The sequence below is a fragment of the Nyctereutes procyonoides genome, unplaced genomic scaffold (assembly GCF_905146905.1).
Source record: "Nyctereutes procyonoides isolate TBG_1078 unplaced genomic scaffold, NYPRO_anot_genome, whole genome shotgun sequence".
In the NCBI taxonomy this organism is placed as follows: Eukaryota; Metazoa; Chordata; class Mammalia; order Carnivora; family Canidae; genus Nyctereutes; species Nyctereutes procyonoides.
The window spans coordinates 47,071,977-47,095,423 of NW_026575140.1; the positions used below are offsets into that span (position 1 = coordinate 47,071,977).

General features: G+C 44.5%; 2 protein-coding genes across 2 annotated transcripts in view; one reads left to right on the forward strand and one right to left on the reverse strand.

Annotated features, from left to right (window-relative positions):
• DHRS7B (dehydrogenase/reductase 7B) overlaps nt 1-14,241 on the reverse strand; it is a 118,611-nt gene extending 104,370 nt beyond the window's left edge. Inside the window, exon 1 of the mRNA XM_055305598.1 lies at nt 14,129-14,241. The gene's annotated coding sequence lies outside the window, so the exon portion shown is untranslated. The remainder of the gene's footprint in view (nt 1-14,128) is intronic.
• The window catches only part of USP22 (ubiquitin specific peptidase 22), a 46,541-nt gene continuing 36,036 nt past the window's right edge, over nt 12,943-23,447 (forward strand). Inside the window, exon 1 of the mRNA XM_055305595.1 lies at nt 12,943-13,337. Within this exon, the coding sequence (XP_055161570.1) occupies nt 13,167-13,337 (171 nt within the window). The 5' untranslated portion in view covers nt 12,943-13,166. The remainder of the gene's footprint in view (nt 13,338-23,447) is intronic.

Genomic DNA, 23,447 nt, shown 5'->3' on the forward strand with positions numbered 1-23,447 from the left:
GCAGAAAAAGCATCTGACAAAGTACAACATCCATGATAAAGTCCTCAACAAAGTAAGTCTGGAAGGAACATGCCTCAACATAATAAAGTCCTTAAATGAAAAACCCACAGCTAACATCAAATTCAATGGTGAAAAACTGAGAGCTTTTCCCCTAAGGTCAGGAACAAGACAAGGAGATCCACTCTCACCACTTTTATTCAACATGGTACTAGAAGACCTAGTCACAGCAATTAGATAAGAAAAAGGAATAAAAGTCATCCAAATTGGTAAGGAAGAAGTAAAACTTTCCTTATTTGCAGATGACATGATACTATATATAGAAAACCCTAAAGACTCTACCAAAAAAGTACTGGAACTGATCAATGAATCCAGTAAATTCGCAGGATAGAAAATCAATGTACAGAAATCTGTCGCCTTTTCTATACACCAAAATGAAGCAGCAGAATGAGAAATTAAGAAAACAATCCCGGGCAGCCCCGGTGGCCTAGCGGTTTAGCGCCGCCTTCAGCCTGGGGTGTGATCCTGGAGACTGGGGATCAAGTCCCACATCAGGCTTTCTGCATGGAGCCTGCTTCTCCCTCTGTATGTGTCTCTGCCTCTCTCCCTCTCCCTCTCCCTCTCGCTCTCTCTCTCTCTCTCTGTGTGTGTGTCTCTATGAATAAATAAACAAAATCTTTAAAAAAATAAAAAAAATAAACTGAAGAGAACACAAAGAAATGGAAAGACATTTCATGCTTATGGATTGGAAGAACAAATAGTGTTATGATGTCCATACTACCTAAATAAATCTCCACATTTAATGCAATCTCTATCAAAGTACCAACAGCATTTTTCACAGAACTAGAACAAACAATCCTAAAATTTGTATAGAACCACAGAAGACCCCAAGTAGCCAAAGCAATCTTGAAAAAGGAAAACAAAACTAGAGGCGTCACAACTCTAGACTTCAATTTATATTACAAAGCTATAGTAATCAATCCAGTATCGTGTACTGGCACAAAAATAGACACATAGATCAACAGAACAGAACACCCAGAAATAAACCCACAATTATATGGTTTAATTAAATTTCAACAAAGAAGGAAAGAATATCCAAAGGTAAAAAGACAGTCTCTTCAACAAATAGTGTTGGGAAAACTGAGGAAGCTACACACAGAATGAAAGTAGACCACTTTCTTACAGCATATACAAAAATAAATTCAAAATTGAAGGACCAAATGTGAGACTTGAAACCATAAAAATCCTAGAAGAGGGCATAGATAGTGATTTCTCTGATATTGGAAATAACAACCTTTTTCTAGATATGTCTCCTGAGGCAAGGAAAATAAAAACAAAAATAAACTATTGGGACTACATCAAAAATAAAAAGCTTCTGCACAGAGAAGGAAATAATCAACAAAACTAAAAGACAACCTACTGAATGGGAGAAGATATTTGCAAAGGACATATCCAGCAAGGGGCTAATATCCAAAATACATAAAAAACTTATAAAACTCAATGCCGAAAAACCCCAAATAATCGAGTTAAAAATGGGCAGAAAACATGAACAGACATATTTCCAAAGAAGACATACAGATGGCCAATAGACACATGAAAAGATGCTCAACATCACTCATCATCAGGGAAATGCAAATCCAAACGGCAATGAGGTACTACCTCACATCAGGATGGCTAAAATATAAACCACAAGAAACAACAGGTGATAATGAGGATGTGGAGAAAAAGGAGCTCTCCTGCATTGTTGGTGGGCATGCAAACTAGGGCAGCCACTGTGGAAAACTGTATGGAGGCCGCAAGAAGTTAAAAATAGAACCACCTTATGATCCAGTAATCACACTACTGGGCATTTACCAAAAAAAATGCAAAAACACAAATTCAAAGGGATATATGCACTCCTACATTTATCGCCTTTATTTACTAGATTATGTGAAATTACCATAGCCAAATTATGAAAGCAGCCCAAGTGTCCAATGATAGATGAATAGATAAAAATGTGGTGTATATATATATACATATATATATATATATATATATATAGAGAGAGAGAGAGAGAGAATATGGAATATTTCTCAGCCATAAAAAAGAATGAAATCTTGCCGTTTGCAAAAATTTGGATGGAGCTAGAGAGCATAATGCTAAGTGAAATGTCAGAGAAAGACAAGTATCATATGATTTCATGAATATGTGGCGTTTAAGAAACACAACAAAAGAGCAAAGGAAAAAAAGGAAAGCGACAAACTGAGAAACAGACCCTTAACTCTGGAAAACAAATTGGCTGTGACCAGAGGGAACGTGGGTGAGGGGATGGGTGAAATAGGTGAAGGAGAGTAAGAGTACCCTTAACATGATGAGCGCTGTAATGTACAGAATTGTGGAATCACTATATTGTATCCCTGAAACTAATATAATACTGTATGTTAATTACATCAGAATTATTAATTTTTAAAATATTTATTTATTTATTCAAGAGAGACACACACAGAGAGAGGGAGACATAGGTAGAGGGAGAAGCAGGCTCCCACAGGGAGCCTGATGTGGGACTTGATCCTGGATCCTGGGATCCCGCCCTGAGCCGAAGGTAGGCGCTCAACCGCTGAGCCACCCAGGCATCCCAATTACACTAGAATTAAAATAAAAAGCTTAATACAAAAATAAAACAGTGTACCTTAAAAATAAATATAAAAACAATAAAAAAATTTTCAAGTTTTAAAAAGAATGCAAAAATAATTCATGCATTCATTCAATAGACATGATCCAGTATCCATGAAATAGCAGGAAGAGGTGCTTTTGTAATGTGCAGTGGCACACTGCAATGATTTGAAGAGCTTAAAAAATATATATGGATGCCTCTTTCTTGTTGCAGAATGATTAAAGGAGTTTGAAGGGCATGGGTGTGGACATGAGTCCTTTATTTAAAAGTTCCCTGGTGATCTCAAAGAGCAGTGGGGCTGTAGACAGCTGGTCTGTTTGGGGATGCCCACTTCATGCTTTCCTATCCTCACAGGAGTGGACACAGGCTGTGAGAGATTTGGTGTCAGGAACAAAATGAGGTAGGACACCACGCTGGGTGCCTGCTGGGTGCAGGGAGGCTTCTGAGAGAGGTCAAGGACAGCCACATGAGCTCTGGCTGCCGAGGGTGCATCTGAGTGACAATAAAAATCAGGGGGAGAAAAAAAAATCTGGGGGAGACAGAAGAGCTGGTGCCTCTCCCTTGAGGTGGGAGTGAGGCTAGCAGGGGTCACTCGGGACCTCAAAGGGCATGGCAAGGAGTTTGCATTTTATTCCAAGGGCAATGGAAACTACTGGAACAATGTGATCTGATTTGTATCTCTACAAGATAGCTCTAGGGTAATAAGATCAAGAAAGGAGTCTGAGTCACTGGCAGTGGAAGGTCCAGGACTGGGTGATGGATTTGCAAGGGAAGAAAGTAGATTTTCTTTGAGGGAAGTGTGAGAAGGGCTTAGTAAAAGACAAAAATGCAGAAGCCCGTGAAGTTACAGGGTGGGCTCTTTGGGCAGAAAGAAGAGCAAGGCAGGGGCCCTGCGGGGGAGGGGCTACAGGATTGGGGGTGTGTGGAGAGACCACAGGTCCGCAAGGGGAATGGTGCTGGAGCCTCTGGGTCAGCAGGTGGGCTGGTGTGTGAATCTACTGACCTTCTGGACTGTTGGGCATGGGTTGAGCCCTGGGTACACATTGGCAGGTAAAAAATCTGACCTGCAAGGAGTTTGCGTTCTGCTATAGGCAGAGAGAAAATAAATGATAAAAAAAAAAAAAGTAATGTGCTATGCAGAAATGTAAAACAGGCTAAGAGACATCTGAAATGCTGAGTGAAGAGACATTTGTATTTTAAATAGAAGGGTCAGAAACTGCTCACTGACCAAATTTTGGGGAGGGAGCAAGCTATATCTGGGGAAGGCCTCAAACAGCAGATGCAAAGGTCCTGAAGCAGAAGTATTTCTGGTGTGTTAGAGGGCATGGAAGGAGTTGCATGTGACTGGGGTGGAAGAGCAAGAAGCAGTAGGAGAGAGCTGTGGAGGGATGATGCATGGCAAAGACAACTCATTTTCTCGTGTGTGTAGTAAAACACACAAAAACACAATATTTATCACTTTAGCCATTTCTATTTTTGTAATATAATAGTTTCAAAATACTTTTTGAGATGAAATTCATGTGACATAAAATGAACCATTTTTAAAAAAGATTTTATTCATTCATTCATTCATGAGAGACACAGAGAGAGAGGCAGAAACATAGGCAGAGGGAGAAGCAGGCTCCCTGCAGGGAGCCTGATGTGGGACTCGATCCCAGGACCCCGGGACCATGACCTGAGCTGAAGGCAGACTCTCAACCACTGAGCCACCCAGGCGCCCCCAGATTAACCATTTTGAAGTGTACAATTCAGCAACAGTAAGTGCATTCTTGCTATTGTGCAATCACCACCTCAGTCTAGTTCCAGAATGTTTTCATTGAGCCAGATGGAAACCCCGTTCCCATTAAGCAGTCAGTCCCCTCCTTGCAGCCCCTGGCAACCACGAATCTAGTTTCTGTCTCTATGGATTTGCCTATTCTGGACATTTCACAAAAATTAGAATCATTCGATATGTGGTCCTTTGTGTCCAGCCTTTCTTGCTTAGCATACAATTTTGGGCCTCATGAATGTTTTAGCATGTGTCAGAACTTCATGCCTGTTTATAGCGGGGCAGTAGGCCATTGGATAGATGTACCAATTCTTTGCCTGGACCATTCCTCTGTGGGTTTTTGGGGTTTTCTTAAGGACTAATCTTTGATTCTGGGTGAGGTGTTGGACGTTGCTCTGAGCAGAGGACAGGACCTGGTGCCTGTTCTGACAGGATCCCTCTGACTGCTGCAGGAGAGCAGACGGGGCGGGGGGACGCTTGTTGGGGTTTAGAGCAATCATCCAGGGAAGAGATGCTGGTGGGTTTGCCTAGAGTGCTAACAGTGGAGGTGCTGGCCCTCCTTCAGCTTTCTGGAAGCCACGAAGAGCAGGGGGATGGAGGGCAGGGCGGGCATCTTGCAGAGGAGCCCTCTCACACTCTCTCCTTTTGTGTGAGCTCTCCTTTTGTGGCCAGCTTTGCTTGCCCTCTTGCCAGGTCTCTAACCCGCCAGAATGCCACCTGGCTGTGGAGGAGAGGTCTTGTTCGAACAAGAGCAATGGAGGACAAATGGAAAACAGAACCCTTTATCATCCAAGCAAGAAAACTCTGTGGAAGGAAAAGCACATCTGGAGGATAGAAATAAGAGCCATGGGCTCTGACCCCCAACTCAGAGCCAGCTGAATCACCTGACCTGAGTGGTAAGGGGTGACCATGGGGTATCCCTCCTCCTCCCATGCACCGCAAAGACTTAGTGACTCCCCAGCTGCCACCTGGACTGAGATAACCCTGGAAGCATCCATCACAGTCACCCTAGGGCTTGCATTTGCCATCCATTCAGCTCAGCTCTTATCATCCTTGGGTCTCAGGCATCCTGATGGCAGAAGGGCAGGCACCCCATGTAGGGCTCTACCTTTATGACTCACAGCAGAAGTGAGTAGAGACCCGTCTTCCCATCTCATCTGCATACCCCGGTCACTGGTTCCTTGGAAAAACTGAGCCCAGCACAGAAAGTAGTCACAATGATGGCTGAATCCTGCTTCATGCTGAGCAAGACTTCTCTGTGTCCCACTATCCAAGTGTCAAGGACACACTGAAGGATTGCAGGGTGGACCTGAAGTTTCCAGGGGACTGATTTCCTGCCCAGTTGCCACTAGTGCTAGAACCCAGGAAAGTGTGAGGTTTGCTGAATTTGGCCTTGATAGACACATTCTTCCTCTATTCTTAGCCCTCTCTACTCGTGGGCTGGGGAGGCAGCCACTGCTTCCTCTTCCCCTGTCTTGCCAGAAGCTGATGGGGTTAGCTTGCTTAAGGCGATCTATATTGGTTTGATTGTGGGACAATCATGGAATTAACAAGAAGTATGAAAATCAGAGGGAGACTCCAGTTCTGATCCACTACACGAGTAGAGCAGCAGGGCACAATGGGAAGAATTTGGCCTTGGGGATTGGATGGCATGTGACCTTGGGCAAGTGGTCCAACTTGTCTAGTCCCGGTCCCCTCATCTCTAAAGGGGGGTGAATATCACGTCCCTGCAGGATGCTGGCTCCACATGACCAGCATGATGCCTGGCGCACTGTAGGTATTTCATCAATGCTTTAGTGGTAATGATGTTGTATACTTCTGCATGATCCCATCTGGTGTGTGTCTCTACCTCCAAGTGGTGCAGTAAGTATGATGCTTGAGCCAAATGCATGACTCAAGTTTACCACATGCTGGGCGTGGTCCTAAATTCCTCACTCGGTGTAACTCATTTATTTAATCCTCATGACAGGCCTTTGAGGTGGATGCTCTTGTCACCCCCATGTTACAAATGAGGAAACTGAGGCACAATTAATTTGCTAGAAGACACACACCTGTAAGTACTGGAGACAGGGTTGAACCTGGGTGGTCTGGCCCCAGACCTATGCTCTTACCCTCAAGAGGTGGTGCTCGACCACCTCTGTTCAGGATAGAATGGGCAGTGGGGACAGATGAAAGGTCAGGATAGAAGTCCAGAGGGTAGGCAGCAACGTGATGGGGACAGTAAAAGGAAACAAGGATTTTCTGGTTCAAGCATTCAGTGACCTGTGTACGTGCCTTGGTGTGCACATATATACGCACATACATATCTCCTTTCTTGGAAGGGGGCAGGGGAGCGTTAGTCACTTAGGGAAGAATACATGGGGAGCACAGAGCAGAGCTGTCCCTTCCCTTCCCTCCCTGGCTGCAATGCCTCATCAGTTTCAAAATGCCAGCTCTTCCTCACATGTCAAAGACAGGAAGAAACAACTTATGAGGGACCACAGAAATGACATGGAGATGGGAGTACAAAATAGAAGAGAGAAAGGCAGAGAGGAGGAGGGGGAGAGGAGGAGTTGGTGGCTGTAAAGGAAAAGCCATCATCCCTGTGCCATCCCTTGGCAATGGACAAGGACACCGTTGCTAGGCTACAGGGCATCCAGCCCAGTGTGCTGCGTGTTCAGACTGCTGAATGGGTCACCCTCCTCAGCAGAGGCGGCTTATGCATGACACAGCATAGGGTGGTCCCTTCACCAAAGCCTGAAGATCAGCCAGCAGGCTACAATTTGCTTTTTGGAGTCCTTAGCAGGCTGGTGAGTGCATCACCAGATGTGTCACACCACAGTGACAGAAAACAGTGGTCAAAAAGTAGTTCTCACTAAGGAGACAGAGCATTCATCAAATTCTGAATAGGCTGGTGCAATTTCTGACACAGCCCGTCATATTTTTTCCCTTTTAGAGATGTATACTCTAAAATCTATCTTAGAAAAAAAAATTTCTTCTGAACAAAGGAGATTTGAATAGCCAAGCTATTTCAAGAAGTCCCAGTTGGCTAGGGCAAACCAGCAAGATTTTCATTTCGTAAAACTGAATTAGCAACAAAACAACACAAATGACCAGAGGCAATGAGGCTGCAAGGTTGTGGCCAGAGCCACATTCTCACTGACCTCAGGAATCCATTCAAATTTCATTCTACGCATTCTCCACATTTGCTGTGACCTTGGACAAGTGACTTAACAGGGAACTTAATTCTAAAAAATGAGATCAAACCGTTTTCCTCATAGGCTTACGACCAGGGTCAAATGAGATGATATGCATAAAAGCCCTTTGAAACCTATAAAGGATAACACATAAGGGTGGTGATATTTCTCTTCTCCTCCTTTTCCCCCATTACTGGAAAATATTACCCCAAATGATATAGACCAATCTCTACTTTGGCAATGCAAAAGAAGTTATTTAGTAATACATTTGTGCAATCTGCCCGACTGTTTAGAAATATTTTTTTAAATTTTTATTTATTTATGATAGTCACACAGAGAGAGAGAGAGAGGCAGAGACATAGGCAGAGGGAGAAGCAGGCTCCATGCACCGGGAGCCCGACGTGCGATTCGATCCTGGGTCTCCAGGATCGCACCCTGGTCCAAAGGCAGGCGCTAAACCGCTGAGCCACCCAGGGATCCCCCACTGTTTAGAAATATTATCCAAAACTTAGAGACAAAGTAAAAGAGGGCACCTGGGTAGCTCGGTGGGTTAAATGTCCAACTCTTGATTTCACCTCAGGTTATGATCTCAGGGTTTTGAGATCAAGCCCCCCATCCGGCTCTGCCCTGGGCATGGAATCTGCCTAAGATTCTATTTTTCCTGCTCCCTCTGCCCGTTAAGCCCCACCCTGCTCTCCTGTGCACACATGTGCTCTCTTTCTTGTAAAAAGAGGGAGAGAGTGAGAGAGAGAGAGAGAGAGAGAGAGAGAAAGGAACAAAGTAAAAGATGATTGCATGACTTTTAATGCGCTAGACAGCTGTTCTCCAAGGAACCTTGGAGATTCCTACTATTTACTTAACTAGGAACCAGACATACAATTCTCTAAGCTTAAAGATTAACGATAGAGTGTAATACGGTCTGATGATGTTCTTTTACGACCAGCAGGAAAGAAGACTACTCCAAAGCTTACAGTTGCATTTCCTTGGAGAACAGTGGCTCTCAAAGTGTGCCTCCTAGACCAGCAGCATTAACATTAGCTGGGAAGGTGTTAGAAATGAGGTTTCTCAGGCTCTGCTCTGGACCTATGAAATCACAAATTCTAGGGGTAAAGCCCAGCAACCCAAGGTTCCTCTGTTATGTGCTCCAGTTTGAGAACCACTGCTCTAGGACATTAGCCAAGCTATAAAGTAATAATTAGAAAACCATATCTCATCATTCCCTTTTTCTCCACTGACCAAAAATGTCCCATTTTCTCAGATGACCCATCTATATCTTCCTGTAGTTCCCTTGTTGTTCCTTGTTGATAATAATAACACTTTGCAGTGTGCTATTTTTGGTTGTTGTTAAATTGAGATACAATTGACATATAACATTAGTTTTCAGTGTGCAACAAAATGATTTGACATAAGTATATATTGCAGAATGATTATGACAAAATATTTCATTTAATATCCAACATAAAAAAATATCCAACATCACACAAATTTGCCTATCCTCCACGATCATCTCTGGCAACTCCCAATCTAATCTCTGTATTTGTGAGTTTGTTTTGTTTTCTGTTTTTTTTTTTTTTTATTCTACATACAAGTGAGATCATATGGTATTTGTCTTTTCTGATTTATTTCACTTATTATAATGCCCTCAGGGTTCATCCATGCTATTGTAAATGGAAGAATTTCCATTTTAATGGCTGACCAATATCCCATATTGAACACGACAGAGAAAATGTGGTGTATCTACATAAATACAATGGGATATTAGTCAGCCATTAAAAAAGAAATCCTGAGGGACTTGGGTGGCTCAGTCAGTTAAGTATCCGACTCTTAGTTTCAGCTGAGGTTGTGATCTCATGGGTCATGGGATCCAGCCTGGAGTTGGGCTCTACACTCAGCAGGAAGTCGATTTAACAGTCTCTCCCTTTGTCCCTCCCTCCACTCACAGGCTCTCTCTCTAAAATAAACAAATAAATCTTTTTAAAAAAAATTAAAAAAAGAAATCCTGACATTTTCAATAGTTAAATGTCTCTATACTTTCAATGTTATTCCACTCTCTTCTGGCTTCCAAGCTTTCTGATTTAAAAAATACATCATTGTTTTCCTGTATATAATGTCTTTTCTCTAGCTGCTATCAATATTTGCTCTTTATTATTTGTTTTTAGTAAACTGTGTTGTGCCTCAGCATGTTTTCCACGCATTTATTTTACTTGGGATTCAATGGCAGTTTTGAACCTGTACATTTACATCCTTAAGCAAACTAGGGAAAATTTCTTCCATTATTCCTTCATATATATTTTCACTCTCATATTCTCCCACTTCTTCCAAGATTTGAATCACACGCACAAAAGATCACGCCTTTTGATATTGTCTCACAGGTCTCTGAGGCTCTGTGCAGGTTTTCCAATATTTTTTTCTTTGTTCTGATTGGGTAATTTCAATTGACCTATTTTCAAGTTTACTTACCATCCTGAGTCATTTCTATTCTGCTCTTAAGCCCTCTTGGTGATCTTTTTATTGGAGATACTGTACATGTCAGTTCCAGTTCTTCCATTTGATTCTTACATTTAGTTCATATTTCACAGCTGCAATTTCCTATCTTTTCATTCATTTCCAGGATATTGTCCTCTCCTTTCCCAAGCACAGTTACCATATTCACTTTGAGGTCCTCAGATGCTAAGTTTAACATCTCATACTTCTTAGGGTTGCTCACGTCTGACTGTCTTATCTCTTGAAAATGATTCATATTTTTATATTTTTCTTCATATGTCAAATAATTTTGAATTGTATCCTGAATGTCATAAATATTATATTGTTTTGAGTATGGATTTTGTCATATACCTCCAAAGAGAGTTGATATTTTTGTTTTAGAAGGCACTAACTTAGAATTTAACTATTTCTTGGGCAGCAGCTTGAATCTCTGCTCACTTCTTTTTGTTCTACTTGGACTGCTTGGCTTTGACTCACTCAACCAGATGTCTAGATATGTAGACATAGTTTTGTGTTTTTTATTTTTTGTTTTTTTGTAGACATAGTTTATACGTAGACTCTGAGGTTAACCTTCTCTCTTTTCACTTTCCAGCAGTTTTTTGTTCTGTACTCTTCTCTTGCTTCCTCAGTCCAGAAAGAGGGGGGTCTTTTGTCAGAGTTTCAGCCTCCCTGTCTGGGTTCCTCCAAGTAGCCTCTCCTCAGTCTATAAGCAATAAAAAACCAAACCAAACAAAACCAAACCAAAACAAACACGTTCTTTTCTTTGGGCAAGTTCTGTCTTCCATGTGTCTGCTCCCTCCAGAATCTGCTCTTTTGGTTTACTCTCCAATGCTTTCAGGTGTTTGTTTTTGTATTCTGTCCAGAGAATATAGTTCTTATCTGAGGGAGGATTAGTGTAGGGTATTACTTGACCATCATAGAAGCAAAATTCCCGGGTGTTTTAAATTTCTTTAAATTTGAAAACAAACAATCAAAACCCAGGTATCCATTTTAGATCATGTTAGTCTCATGGACGGTGGGAAATATGGCTTAAGGCAAATCTCTCACCATGGCACTTATTTCTGGATCCCTTCCACTGTGACTGCCCAGCAGGGTGAGGGTAAAAGGAGTCTTGGAGTGTTTTCATGTTACCTGGACTTTCCTTTATCTCTGCAATTTCATATTAATGTGATTGCCTGCTAATGTTGCTATTTATCTCATTACATTGTAGGATTCTTTTTTTTTAAATTTAAGTTTAGTTGACAATGTTACATTAGTTTCAGGTATACAGCATAGTAAGTCCTTCCACAATTCCATGCACTATGCTATGCTCACCACAAGTGTATCTACCATCTGTCACTTTACAACCCTATTACAATACCATTAACTATTCCATGCTGTACCTTTCATCCCCATGACTTATTCATTTTTTAACTGGAAGCCTGTACCTCCCATTCCCCTTTACCCCCTTTTGTGCAATCCCTCCATCTTCCACTCCTCTCTGGCGACCACCAGATTGTTTTCAGTATTTATGGGTCTGTTTCCGCTTTTATTGCTGGTTTGTTTTTTTTGTTTTTTTTTTTTTTTTTAGATTCCACATATAAATGAAATCATATGGTATTTGTCTTTCTCTGTCTGATTTACTTCACCTAGCATAATACCTTGTAGGTCCACGCATGCTATCGTAAATGCCAAGCTCTTATTCTTTCTAACTGGTGTAATATTCTACTATATATATATATATATATATATATCTCGCATCTTTAGCCATTCATGTATTGATTGACACTTAGGTTGCTTCCATATCTTGTCTATTATAAATAATGCTACAATAAGCAGAGGGGGACATATACCCTTGAGTTTGTGTTATTTTCTTGGGGTAAATACCCAGTAGTAGAACTACCGGCTCATGCACTGTTTCTATTTTTAATGCTTGAGGAACCTCCATATACTGTTTTTCCACAGTGGCTACGTCGATTTACATTCCACTCTGGGATTTTTTTCTTATTGAAGTAAAATTAACATAAAATGTTAGTTTCCCATGTACAATATAATTTTTCAACAATTCTATAGATTTCTCAGTGCTCATTATTTTAAGTGTATTCTTAATCCCCTTTATTTCACCCATGCACCCACCCACCTTCCCTTAGGCAGCCACCAGTTCGTTCTTTGTTTTGTTTTTGTTTTTTTTTTGAGTCTGGGGTCTTGTTTGCTTTGTTGTTTCAATTCTGCATGAGTGAAGTTATAGGGCACCCATCCTGGGATTCTCAGAGTAGGACATGGTCTTAATCATTTCAATGCCCAGCAACTACCAGACAGGCCACAAAGATGGGAGAGGCCTGCAGATGAGGGCCTCCGGTTGCCCCCCAGACTGACAGCGATCCGGGGAAGCACCGCCTGGGGTGGGTAGGCCCACGCTGGGGCTCCGCACAGATGGGGAGGCCGAGGGAGACTGCACCGATTTGCAAGACCCGGCCCATTGCTCCGCCTCTTTGCGGCAGAGCTCGGCTGGGTACCCAGACGGACACCCCGCGCCACCCAACCCCCGGCCGGCCCCCACCTCCGCAGTTCCTGGAGGGAGACGCGGCAGGGTGGTGGCCAGCTCCCCGGGCGGCAGCTCTGACCCCGGCGGCCCGTACCGACGGCTGGCGACCACCGCAGCGGGCAGACCCGCGACAGCGGGCGTAGGCGCGGGGGCGGGCCCCGGTCGGCTCCTCGCCGCCGCCGAGCGCCCGGGCGCACTCTGCCGCGGAGCCTGCGGGCGCGGGGGGCGGGGGGCGGGCCCGGGAGCCGCCCGAGCCTGCGCAGTGCGGCGCCCGCGGCCGGCGGGGGATGACGTAACCTCCGCCTGCGGCTTCGGCGCCCCGCCCCGCGCCGAGCTCCGCGAACCCGGCGAGCGCAGCGCGGGCGGTGCCTGTCTGGCCGCCGCCTCCCGCTCGGCGTCCGCGCAGCCCGGGCTTTGTCCGCCGGCCCCGCGGCCGTCCGCGCTTTGTTCCCGGCGCCCGTTCCCCCCCAGGCCGGGGCGCGCCACCGAGCAGCCCTCCGCGCCGCGCTGGCGTCGTCCTCGTCCCCCTCGCCGCCCCCCGCGCGCGGCCGGGCCTTGCCCCCCATGGTCTCCCGGCCCGAGCCGGAGAGCGAGGCCATGGACGCGGAGCTGGTGGTGACGCCGCCGGGCTGCTCGCACCTGAGCAGCTTCAAGGTGGACAACTGGAAGCAGAACCTGCGGGCCATCTACCAGTGCTTCGTGTGGAGCGGCACGGCGGAGGCCCGCAAGCGCAAGGTGCGACCCCCTGCGTCCCCGGGCCGCTGCGGGCGGCGCTGGCAGCCGCGCGAGACCCCTCGTTTGCAGCTGCCTAGCGGGGGGGGCGGAGGAGGGAGGGCTTGTTAGTCTCCTGCGGACCCTCCGGCTGCGCTCGCCGGCGGGGTTGGGGGGCGAGAGGGCGCTTCTCCTTTCTCATTCCCTGCTCCCTCCCTCCCCCGTCCCTCCTTCCCCCTCCCCCCCTTCCTCTTCTCTCCATCTTCCCCTTCCCCCTCCCCTCTTTCCCTCCGCTCCCGCTTCTCATCCCTCCCTCCTCCTCCCCTCCTCCTCCCTCCTCCCCCTCCTCCCCCTCCTCCTCCCCCTCCCCCCTCCCCCTCCCCCCCTCCCTCCCCCTCCCCCCCTCCCCCTCCCCCTCCTTCCTCCTCCGCTCCTCCTCCGCCCTCCCGCGCCCTCTCGTCCCCTCCCCCATCTTCCTCCGGGCCCACCTCCGCAGCGGGGGTGGGGCCAGAGCGGGGGCGGGGTTTGGGGCGTGCCCAGTTCCGGGGGTGGGCTAGTGCTGCTCTGGGAAGGGGGCGGTTTTCTCTTCCCCGGCGGCGGTGGAAGCCCGCTGACCGCGGAGGAAGGTGTCCGACGTTCCAGCGCTTGGCCTCCCCCGGGAACCCTCCGGGGCGGGGATGGGGTCCTGAGAAAACGTAGGACAGAACGTTGAAAAGGGACGAAGACCCCGGGGCCTCTTGGGTGGTCCGCCGTGGGGTCAGCCCCTTGCCACCATGCTGAGCGCCCGTTACTCCAGAGTGTGCACTGAGGCTTACCTGGGTCAAGGAGCCGGAACCGTGTGTCGGGATCGGGGGTCGAGTGGTGCGCGGGCCGAACCCCGCACCGGCTCCGGGGTCCGCGGGAACCAAGGCGGGGAGATGGCGTCGCCCTTGCCTCGTTTCAGACTCGGACGTGGGTTGGAGGGGTGAGCGGTTGGAGGTGGAGCGAGTCAGGCCACTGCTTGCACCTCTCCCTGGAAAGCCGTTTCGCTATCAGCGCGGAGTGGGAGGAGGATCGCTGGCAGCTCCGGAGGAGTGGATTTAAAAGATGGGTTTGGGGGATCCCTGGGTGGCGCAGCGGTTTGGCGCCTGCCTTTGGCCCAGGGCGCGATCCTGGAGACTCGGGATCGAATCCCACGTCGGGCTCCCGGTGCATGGAGCCTGCTTCTCCCTCTGCCTATGTCTCTGCCTCTCTCTCTCTCTCACTGTGTGCCTATCATAAATAAATAAAATTAAAAAAAAAAAGAAAACCTTTGCCTTAAAAAAAAATAAAAGATGGGTTTGCTGGGAAGGTGGGACAGTGGCGGGGCTTCTGCGTTTAGAGGCTTCAGAAAGAAACTGATCACCTTCGTGAGACGTTGAGGAAATTACATCTAGTGTTATATTTTTCAGCTATACATCCCATTAGGCTTATTAGTGATGTGGAAATCAAGATAACCATATTCTTATCTGAATGAGTCTTATTACAGGGTAACGCGATTTTGCAGTTTAGTGAGGTTGGGAGGTGTGTTAGTCTCTTTCCACCTTGAGTAACCCTTTTTTTGAAAAGCTAACATCCACTGAGATTGTAGGGAATGTTAAGCATCAGTTTTCTTTGTATCAGTAATGGTGTTGGGAAGCATTACCTCTTAGAATGAACTAAACATTGGAGGTGATCTATTAGGATCAGAGTGAGATTCTCGCTAATGGAATTGTGTGCTCCTAAAAAAATAGCCTGGTTGAAACCGATGCTCTTCAGGTGATAATCTTGTTACTACTCCATATTGTTAGTTTATTGGTTGAGATTTATATGGTGTAAGATTCCTCTCCACGTTGGATTAAGTAAGAAATCCCATGCCTTTTTTTCTCACTGCCTCCCCTTCCCCTGTTTAACAATGCTTAAGGAGCCAAGTTTAACCCATCATTAACTTTGTCTCCTTTCCTATTTTAGTATATGTGCTGCTGAAGCGAGCACCTTTGTCTCCTAAAGGAAGCAGTCACTTTTCCTTTTGCTGTGTGTGTCTTGGGTTAATCCTTTAATGTCAATTGCTTAGTTTGGAAGCTGTTGAAGCACACATCTCTATTATTCACTTGTGGGAACTTGAGCTATTGACAGACAAGATGTGGTGACAAATGCTTACCTCTAAAACTCAGACCTGTTAGTGTTGCAATACCTCTTGGCAGTATACCAGCAAATTCTTCATCTTTTATGCTCCAGATTTTCGGGGATAGTCCTTTTTGAATCACTTGGGTCCTGTGTAAAGGTGTATCTAGCACTCTCTAGTGGCCTAGCTAGTGAACAGTTGGTTGGATAAATAGTTTTTAACTTGATGGTTAACAATGAACAATACGTGTTTGGCAGTTTGTAGGATTCTCAGTAGCTCTGTAGGCTTAGTATATTTTTTATTTTAACAATGTAAAATTTCCTACAAAAATATTTCAACTCAAGTTATAGTCTTTGTAAATAAAGGTGCCTTTTGAGGTTGAAGTTTCAGCTAGAATGTAACCATAGAAACAAAGCCCTGGATAAACAGGAGTTAGAACTTTGTCTAAGTAGAAAAGGGTTATGATTTTGTATCCACTTTTGATTTTTCTTTTGGTAGGCACAGAGTGAGAAGAACATGATTGGATTTGATAACTTTCTGTCCAGTTTAGGCTTGAATTGCAGTAAATCTTGTGTACTACTGAATGTAAAAGTGTTTCCGTGATTTAGGACTGAGTGCTACCACAGTGGCATGTGTTGAATAGAGCAAATATCTTACCATTTTAGGGTGTGAAAAAGAAACTGGCAGTAAAAACATTGAGAATTTACAGTGCTACTGGTTCTTATGACATAACATAGTCTACACTGTATTTTGAATATATAGATCCTTGGAAGGTGATATTTTGGTGATTTTTTTTTCAGATTTTATTTATTTACTCATGAGAGACACAGAGAGGGAGAGAGAGGCAGAGACACAGGCAGAGGGAGAAGCAGGCTCCACATAGGGATTCCAACGTGGGACTTGATCCCAGGACTCCAGGATCATGCCCTGTGCTGAAGGCAGGCACTAAACTGCTGAGCCACCCAGACGTCCCTTCAGTGATATTTTTTAAAATATTCACTCCTCTTTTTAAAAAAAAATTCTTTGTGACTCTAAAATTTTGCAGCAGCTTGTCCTCAAGATACAGCCCTCTTTGTAGCTGTAGTAACTTTTACCAAATATACTTGGCCACAAGTGAAGAAGAGGTGTCAAACATACTGTAATTTTGGATTGTTATAGTTCTGGTTTAGTTTGGTCACTAATCTGGAGGGCAGGAAACTGCTTTCGAATGTTTCTACCTGAGGCACAGAATTTGGGGCCTAAAGCAAGCCTTTGGGTTGAAATTCTTATTTTGTTTGAGAAAGGGGCTAGAGAGAAGGAAATTTACCTGGGAAGTAATAGATAAGAGGCCAGAGAGCTCGAAGATCCAGTAATTATACTTTTAACATTTTGTTCTTTTCTACATTTGTGGTCTTCACACCACTATTTAAATGTGGAATGGGTATCCTTTGGAAGGAAGTAGAATGATTCCCTATTTTTTTAGACCTCTCATTTTCCAGTCTAGAGTCAAATTCGAATTCTGGGTTTCTGTCTTGACGAATTGAAATGATGATTGTCCAAAGGCCATTAAGTAGGTGTCACACAGTGAGATAATAAATATCTGCCTTAAAATTTAAAGTATTTGTAGATGCCCAATGATAATTCCTACACTTAGGGTAGTTAGAGCCAGAACTTACATAAACCATTGCATAAAATAATTCTAGATGCTTAATTGTTGGTCAGTTTGACTGAGGAAGATTAAAATGCATGATCTGTATTAAAACAATTGCAAAGCAACATTATGAACATGTTCTTAATGTGTAAAAATTAAAATACCTTATAGGCTTATAGAATATATAAGGTGAGTCTTTTCTGGCCATACACACTTACTGTCAAGATATGTTTATTGCCTGGGTCCTTCAGATTTTTAAAAAATTATATATGGGCACCTGAGTGGCTCAGTCGGTTAAGTGTCTGTCTTTGGTTCAGGTCATGATTCCAGAGTCCTGGGAATTGAGCCTCAATAGGAAGCCTGCTTCTCCCTCTCCTTCGGCCTGCTGCTCCACCTGCTTGTGTGCGCACAGGCTGTCTGTCAAACAAATAAAATCTTCAAAAAGTTTTTTGAGTATATGTATGAATAAAGCAAAGTTACATGATTTTATTTATGTAAACATACATGCTGTGTATCTTGTTTTCCATTTTTCACCTGTTGCCCATGTGTATAGATCTGTTGAACTGTGCAGTTAATATTCTGTTGGATAGAAACAGCATTGTGTATTTTCCTTTTTTTCAAGCTTTCAGTTTGGAGGATTTGCTAAGAATTCGTATAAGCCTGGTAATCAGTTTAAAGTAATCTTAGGCAAGTAATTTTTATGTATATTTTTGTTAGTTGAGGGAGTGAAATGTGATTTTTCTACTTGACATCAAACTTGAGACACCTTTATTTTTTTTAATTTTTTTTAAATTTTTATTTATTTATGATAGTCACAGAGAGAGAGAGAGAGACGCAGAGACATAGGCAGAAGCAGGCTCCATGCACCGGGAGCCCGACGTGGGACTCGATCCCGGGTCTCCAGGATCGTGCCCTGGGCCAAAGGCAGGCGCCAAACCGCTGCGCCACCCAGGGATCCCTTGAGACACCTTTAAAAGCGCACTTTTATTTATGGACAATCGTAGGAAGGGAGGTAGCCAAAAGGAGACAAGTACAAAACTAAACATGAAACATTAAAGTTGAAGATAGTATAATTTCATAGGGTAATGCCCTTTGATTTTGAGTCTTTACAAAGTGAGAAATACAGATTGTTAGCCTGTGGGCACTTGCCTAAGATGAGAGTAGCTCTAACAGTCAGGGCTGTATAAATGTGGCTCAGGTGTTTGGCTATTGTGTGGAAAGGGAAATCATTGCAGGAGGAATATGGTCTTATTTCTCTTGAGTTAGTGGTCCTTTGCCATGTGTTTTAGAAAAAGATGTACTGGTCTAGGACTGCACTGTGCTGGTCATCTCTTTATATGTACTGCTTTAGTTCTGGAGTCTGAGAGCCTCCCTTGAGATCTGAATGAATCTCTTATATTTTGAACTTTTTAGCAGAAATCACCATTGGGGAAAAACAGTTCTGGTGTTACTTAGACAAAATACCTGGAGTGACAGGACACATTGGCAGATCATAAACTGAGAGCCATGAAATATCCATGTGTTGCTGGCTTCACCACTGAGACCGGTTAGTCCTCATTGACTCAGCCTGGCACTTAAGCATGACGTTGAAAATGCTGCTGAGCCCACTCTGGGTTTTGTTTTTTAAAGTTGTTCATTTTTTGGATGTTTTTGTTTGTTTTTTTAAAGTACATTTTTTTCTTTTCAAAATTTATTGTCTTGAGAAATTAACTTTTGCCTTATTTATCGATGCTTTGAATCTTTCAAATCCTTACAACAAAACATACAATTCAACTAAGCAGGGGATAGGTCATTCCAAGTAAAGATCCAAAATGGAAAAACATTTTTCTTTTGAGATAATTGTAGATTGATGTGTTATTGTAAAAAAAAATACATGGAACTCCCTGTATTCTTTACCCAGTTACCGGAATGGTAACATCTTGCAAACTGTAACAGTATTAACAACCAGGATGTCAGCATTGATACAGTTCATCTTTGACACAATGTACCCATTTTATTCAGCCCCCCCTTCCCCTTCCCCTGATTATTATCCTCTTATTGTTACTGTGGTACCTTTTGTCACAACTAATGACCAAGCTTGATACGTTGTTATGAACTGGAAGTCATAGAGATCATTAGTTTTTTCCCTAATCTCCTTTTTTTAAAAAAGATTTTTATTTATTCGTGAGAGACACACAGAGCAGAGACACAGGCAGAGGGAGAAGCAGGCTCCATGCAGGGAGCCCGACGTGGGACTCGATCCCGGGTCTCCAGGATCAGGCCCTGGGCTGAAGGCGGCGCTAAACCACTGAGCCACCCGGGGCTGCCCATTTTCTTTTTCAGAAGCCCATCCAGGATTCCACATTATGTTTAGTTGTTATGTCTTCGTAGGCTCCTCTGGATTGTGACATTTTCTCAGATTCTCCTTGATTTTGATGACCTTACCAGTTTTAAATTTATTTTATTTTATTTTTTTTAAATTTATTTATGATAGTCACACACACACACACAGAGAGAGAGAGAGAGAGAGAGAGAGAGAGAGAGAGGCAGAGACACAGGCAGAGGGAGAAGCAGGCTCCATGCACCGGGAGCCTGATGTGGGATTCGAGCCCGGGTCTCCAGGATCGCGCCCTGGGCCAAAGGCAGGCGCCAAACCGCTGCGCCACCCAGGGATCCCGACCTTACCAGTTTTAAGGCATAGTGCTCAAGCATTTTATAGAATGCCCCTCAATTGGGGCTTGTCTGATGTTTTCCTCGTGGTTCAGTGCTGTGTTTATGGGTTTTGGGAAGACGAGAGGTGAAGCGCCCTTCTCAAGCCCTGTCAAGGGTGGTTCGGTCAACATGACTTAACCGCCATCGGTGGTAAACTTGACCACGTGGTTGTCAGGCTGCTCTACAATACAGTGACTGTTTCTCCTTCCTTCCCATGCTGTCCTCTTTGGAGCACAGTCACCGCACAGATGACACTTAAGGAGTGGGCAGTTACATTTTACCTCCTTGAGGCCAGAGTATCTATAGAAATTACTTGGAATTTTTCTATATGAAATATTTGTGCTTTCTCACTCATTTAGTATTTATTCAATCTTTTATATCAGTGTGGATTTATGGATTTTTTATGCCCTGGGTTATAATCCAGTATATTCTGTTTTGTTGCTTGGACTATTCAGCTTTAGCCAATGGGAGCTCTTCAGTTGTCTTCTGTATCACTTGGGCATACCATTACCAATTTTTGTTTGGCTTATTGTTGTTTTTGAGGACTTCCTTACTTTCTGCTACTGTAAGAGTTTCCACACTTATATTTTCTGCCCTGGTCTTAGAATCTGCCATTTCACTGAGGGGCCATGGTTCCTTTCACTGGAGAATGGAATTAGAAAATATGGTTCGAGGGGATCCCTGGGTGGCTCAGTGGCTTAGCGCTGCCTTCGGCCCAGGGCGTGATCCTGGAGTCCCGGGATCAAGTCCCACATCGGGCTTCCTGCGTGGAGCCTGCTTCTCCCTCTTCCTCTGCCTGTGTCTCTGCCTCTCTCTCTCTCTGTGTGTCTATCATGAATAAATAAATAAAATCTTAAAAAAAAAAAAAAAAGAAAAGAGGGATCCCTGGGGCAGTGGTTTAGCGCCTGCCTTTGGCCCAGGGCGCGATCCTGGAGACCCGGGATTGAATCCCACATCGGGCTCCTGGTGCATGGAGCCTGCTTCTCCCTCTGCCTATGTCTCTGCCTCGCTCTCGCTCTCGCTCTCGCTCTCTCTCTGTGTGACTATCATAAATAAATAAAAAAAAAAAAAGAAAGAAAAGAAAATATGGCTTGAGCAATGGCTGTGCTTGTTGATACCAGTGTTGTGGCTTCTAAGCTCTTGAGAGAGTTAAGAACAAATGTGGGTATACTAATGCTTGTACACACAAGTCTCTGGTTATGCATCTCCCCCCCTATTAAAGTATACCTGAGTTCATAGTGCTGTCTTCAACTCTAATCCAATACTACCTGTATCATTCTAGCCTTCCCCTCTTGCTTATCTGTAACTTCTCTGTCCAGCAGAGTCCAACTTATCCCCCATCCATGTACTTGCCTGTTTATTTTCAGTTTACTTGTATAGTTGTATAGGGCCCAAGGGTAGCCCCCCCAGCCTTCAAAAATGTGACACTTTGGCATATTGTTTATTCTGACGTAAAAGTTCTTAAAGGGACCTCTGGGTGGCTCAGTTGGTTAAGCATCTGCCTTCAGCTCAGGTCATGATTCCAGGGGCCTGGGATCAAACCCTGTGTGTCGGGGTCCTTGCTCATCAGGGAGCCCGCCTGCTTCTCCCTCTCCATTTGCCTGCTGCTCCCCCTGCTTGTGCGCTCTTGTGTGCATGTATTTTTTTTCTCTCTCTCTGTCAAATGGATGAATGAAATCTTTAAAGTTCCTTAAAAAAAAAAAAAGGGCCCATGCAAGAACACTCTGATCCTCCTTTGTGTCCAGAAAGCAAGAAATAAATCTCCTATGTCAAATGTGCCAGGAAGTAGAGACATTCTTATCACAGGGAATTTAGAACCTAGAAAACTATATAACCTTTGTTACTTTTTACCAATTTATCACTTAGCCCAAAATCTGTGTAGAATTCCTTATTAATTGAAGCTCCCGAACATAAGTTTTTGTCCTGTTGATTCCTCTCAGATTTATTGTTTCTTTGTCCAAAGAGTACAAAAACTGCCAGCGTTAATTTCTTTGGGCCTTGATGTCAGTATTGGTCTCCGTATGAGCATATTTATTTTATTTTTTTAAAGATTTTATTTATTTATTCATGAGAATACACAGAGAGGAAAGAGAGGCAGAGACACAGGCAGAGGGAGAAGCAGGCTCCACGCAGGGACCCCGACTCGGGACTCGATCCCGGGTCTCCAGGATCAGGCCCTGGGCTGAAGGCGGCGCCAAACTGCTGAGCCACCCGGGCTGCCCGTATGAGCATATTTAAACTTTGTAATTCTTAGACCAGCTGGAAGAATTTTTTTTTTAATTTTTATTTATTTATGATAGTCAGAGAGAGAGAGAGGCAGAGACACAGGCAGAGGGAGAAGCAGGCTCCATGCACCGGGAGCCCGACACGGGATTCGATCCTGGGTCTCCAGGATCGCGCCCTGGGCCAAAGGCAGGCGCCAAACCACTGTGCCACCCAGGGATTCCCAGCTGGAAGAATCTTGAAGGGTAGAGGAAAAATTTTCCTACCAGCTGTTTCAGAATTTTTAACCTGCCCTGCCTTGGGAAGCAGTGCTATCACCTGGCTTAGGTATGGGTCCTTTTGCCTTTAGTTTTATATCCTCCACTCATTTCCAAGTTATGTAGGCAGGTTGTCCCATGCCCTTTACGTAAATGAGAGTTATCTTATACATTTATTTGTAATACAGTCAGATTCTTTTATCATGGCTTGAGCTGAGTCCTGGCATCCTCTGACTGCCTAACCAGTTATTTACAGATTTGCATGTATTGTGGTTTGCCCTTTGTACTGTGAAAGTTCAGAAGATTGAGTGAATGGGTGGCTCAGTTGGTTAAGCTTCTGCCTTCAGCCCAGGTCATGATCTTGGGGTCCTGGGATCCAGCCCCACATCAGGCTTCCTGCTCAGCGGAGTCTGCTTCTCCCTTTTCCCTTTGCCTGCTCGTCAATCTCTCTCTCTCTCTCTCTCTCTCTCTCTCTCTCAAAAAAAAAAAAAGGTTCACAAGATTAAGTAGAAAGTACAGAAACTCAGTTTTCAGCGTCTGAAGTGACCTACCTTACAGATATTTGAGGCTAGCTTCTTGCCTCTCATCTTATGTTGACTAGTACCTGTAGCAGAGCATGAAATTAAACCAGAATCAGTAGCTTTTATTACTACTTTTTAGCAGCTCTGGTAAAAGATTTTGGGGAATAAAGTGGGAAGTGCAGGTTAAAATGAAGGTTTAGGGTAATCTGATCACTCCCTATACACACTTATAGTTGACAGTTGGAAAGTGGTGTAGAATTTATTTTTTTAATATTTATTTGTTTGTTTGTTTATTTATTTGTTTATTTATTTATGATGGTCACAGAGAGAGAGAGAGAGGCAGAGACACAGGCAGAGGGAGAAGCAGGCTCCATGCACCCGGAGCCCGACGTGGGACTCGATCCCGGGTCTCCAGGATCGCGCCCTGGGCCAAAGGCAGGCGCCAAACCGCTGTGCCACCCAGGGATCCCGAATTTCTTTATTTTTTAAAGACTTTATTTATTCATGAGAGAGACAGAGAGGCAGAGAAGCAGGCTCCATGCTGGAAGCCCAATGCGGGACTCCATCCAGGATCACACCCTGGGCCGAAGGCAGACGCTAAACCCCTAAGCCAACCAGGGATCCCCAGGTGGTGTAGAGTTTAAATTGAGAATAGCCCAAAGGAGAAAAAAAAGTAGCCTGTGGCAGTCA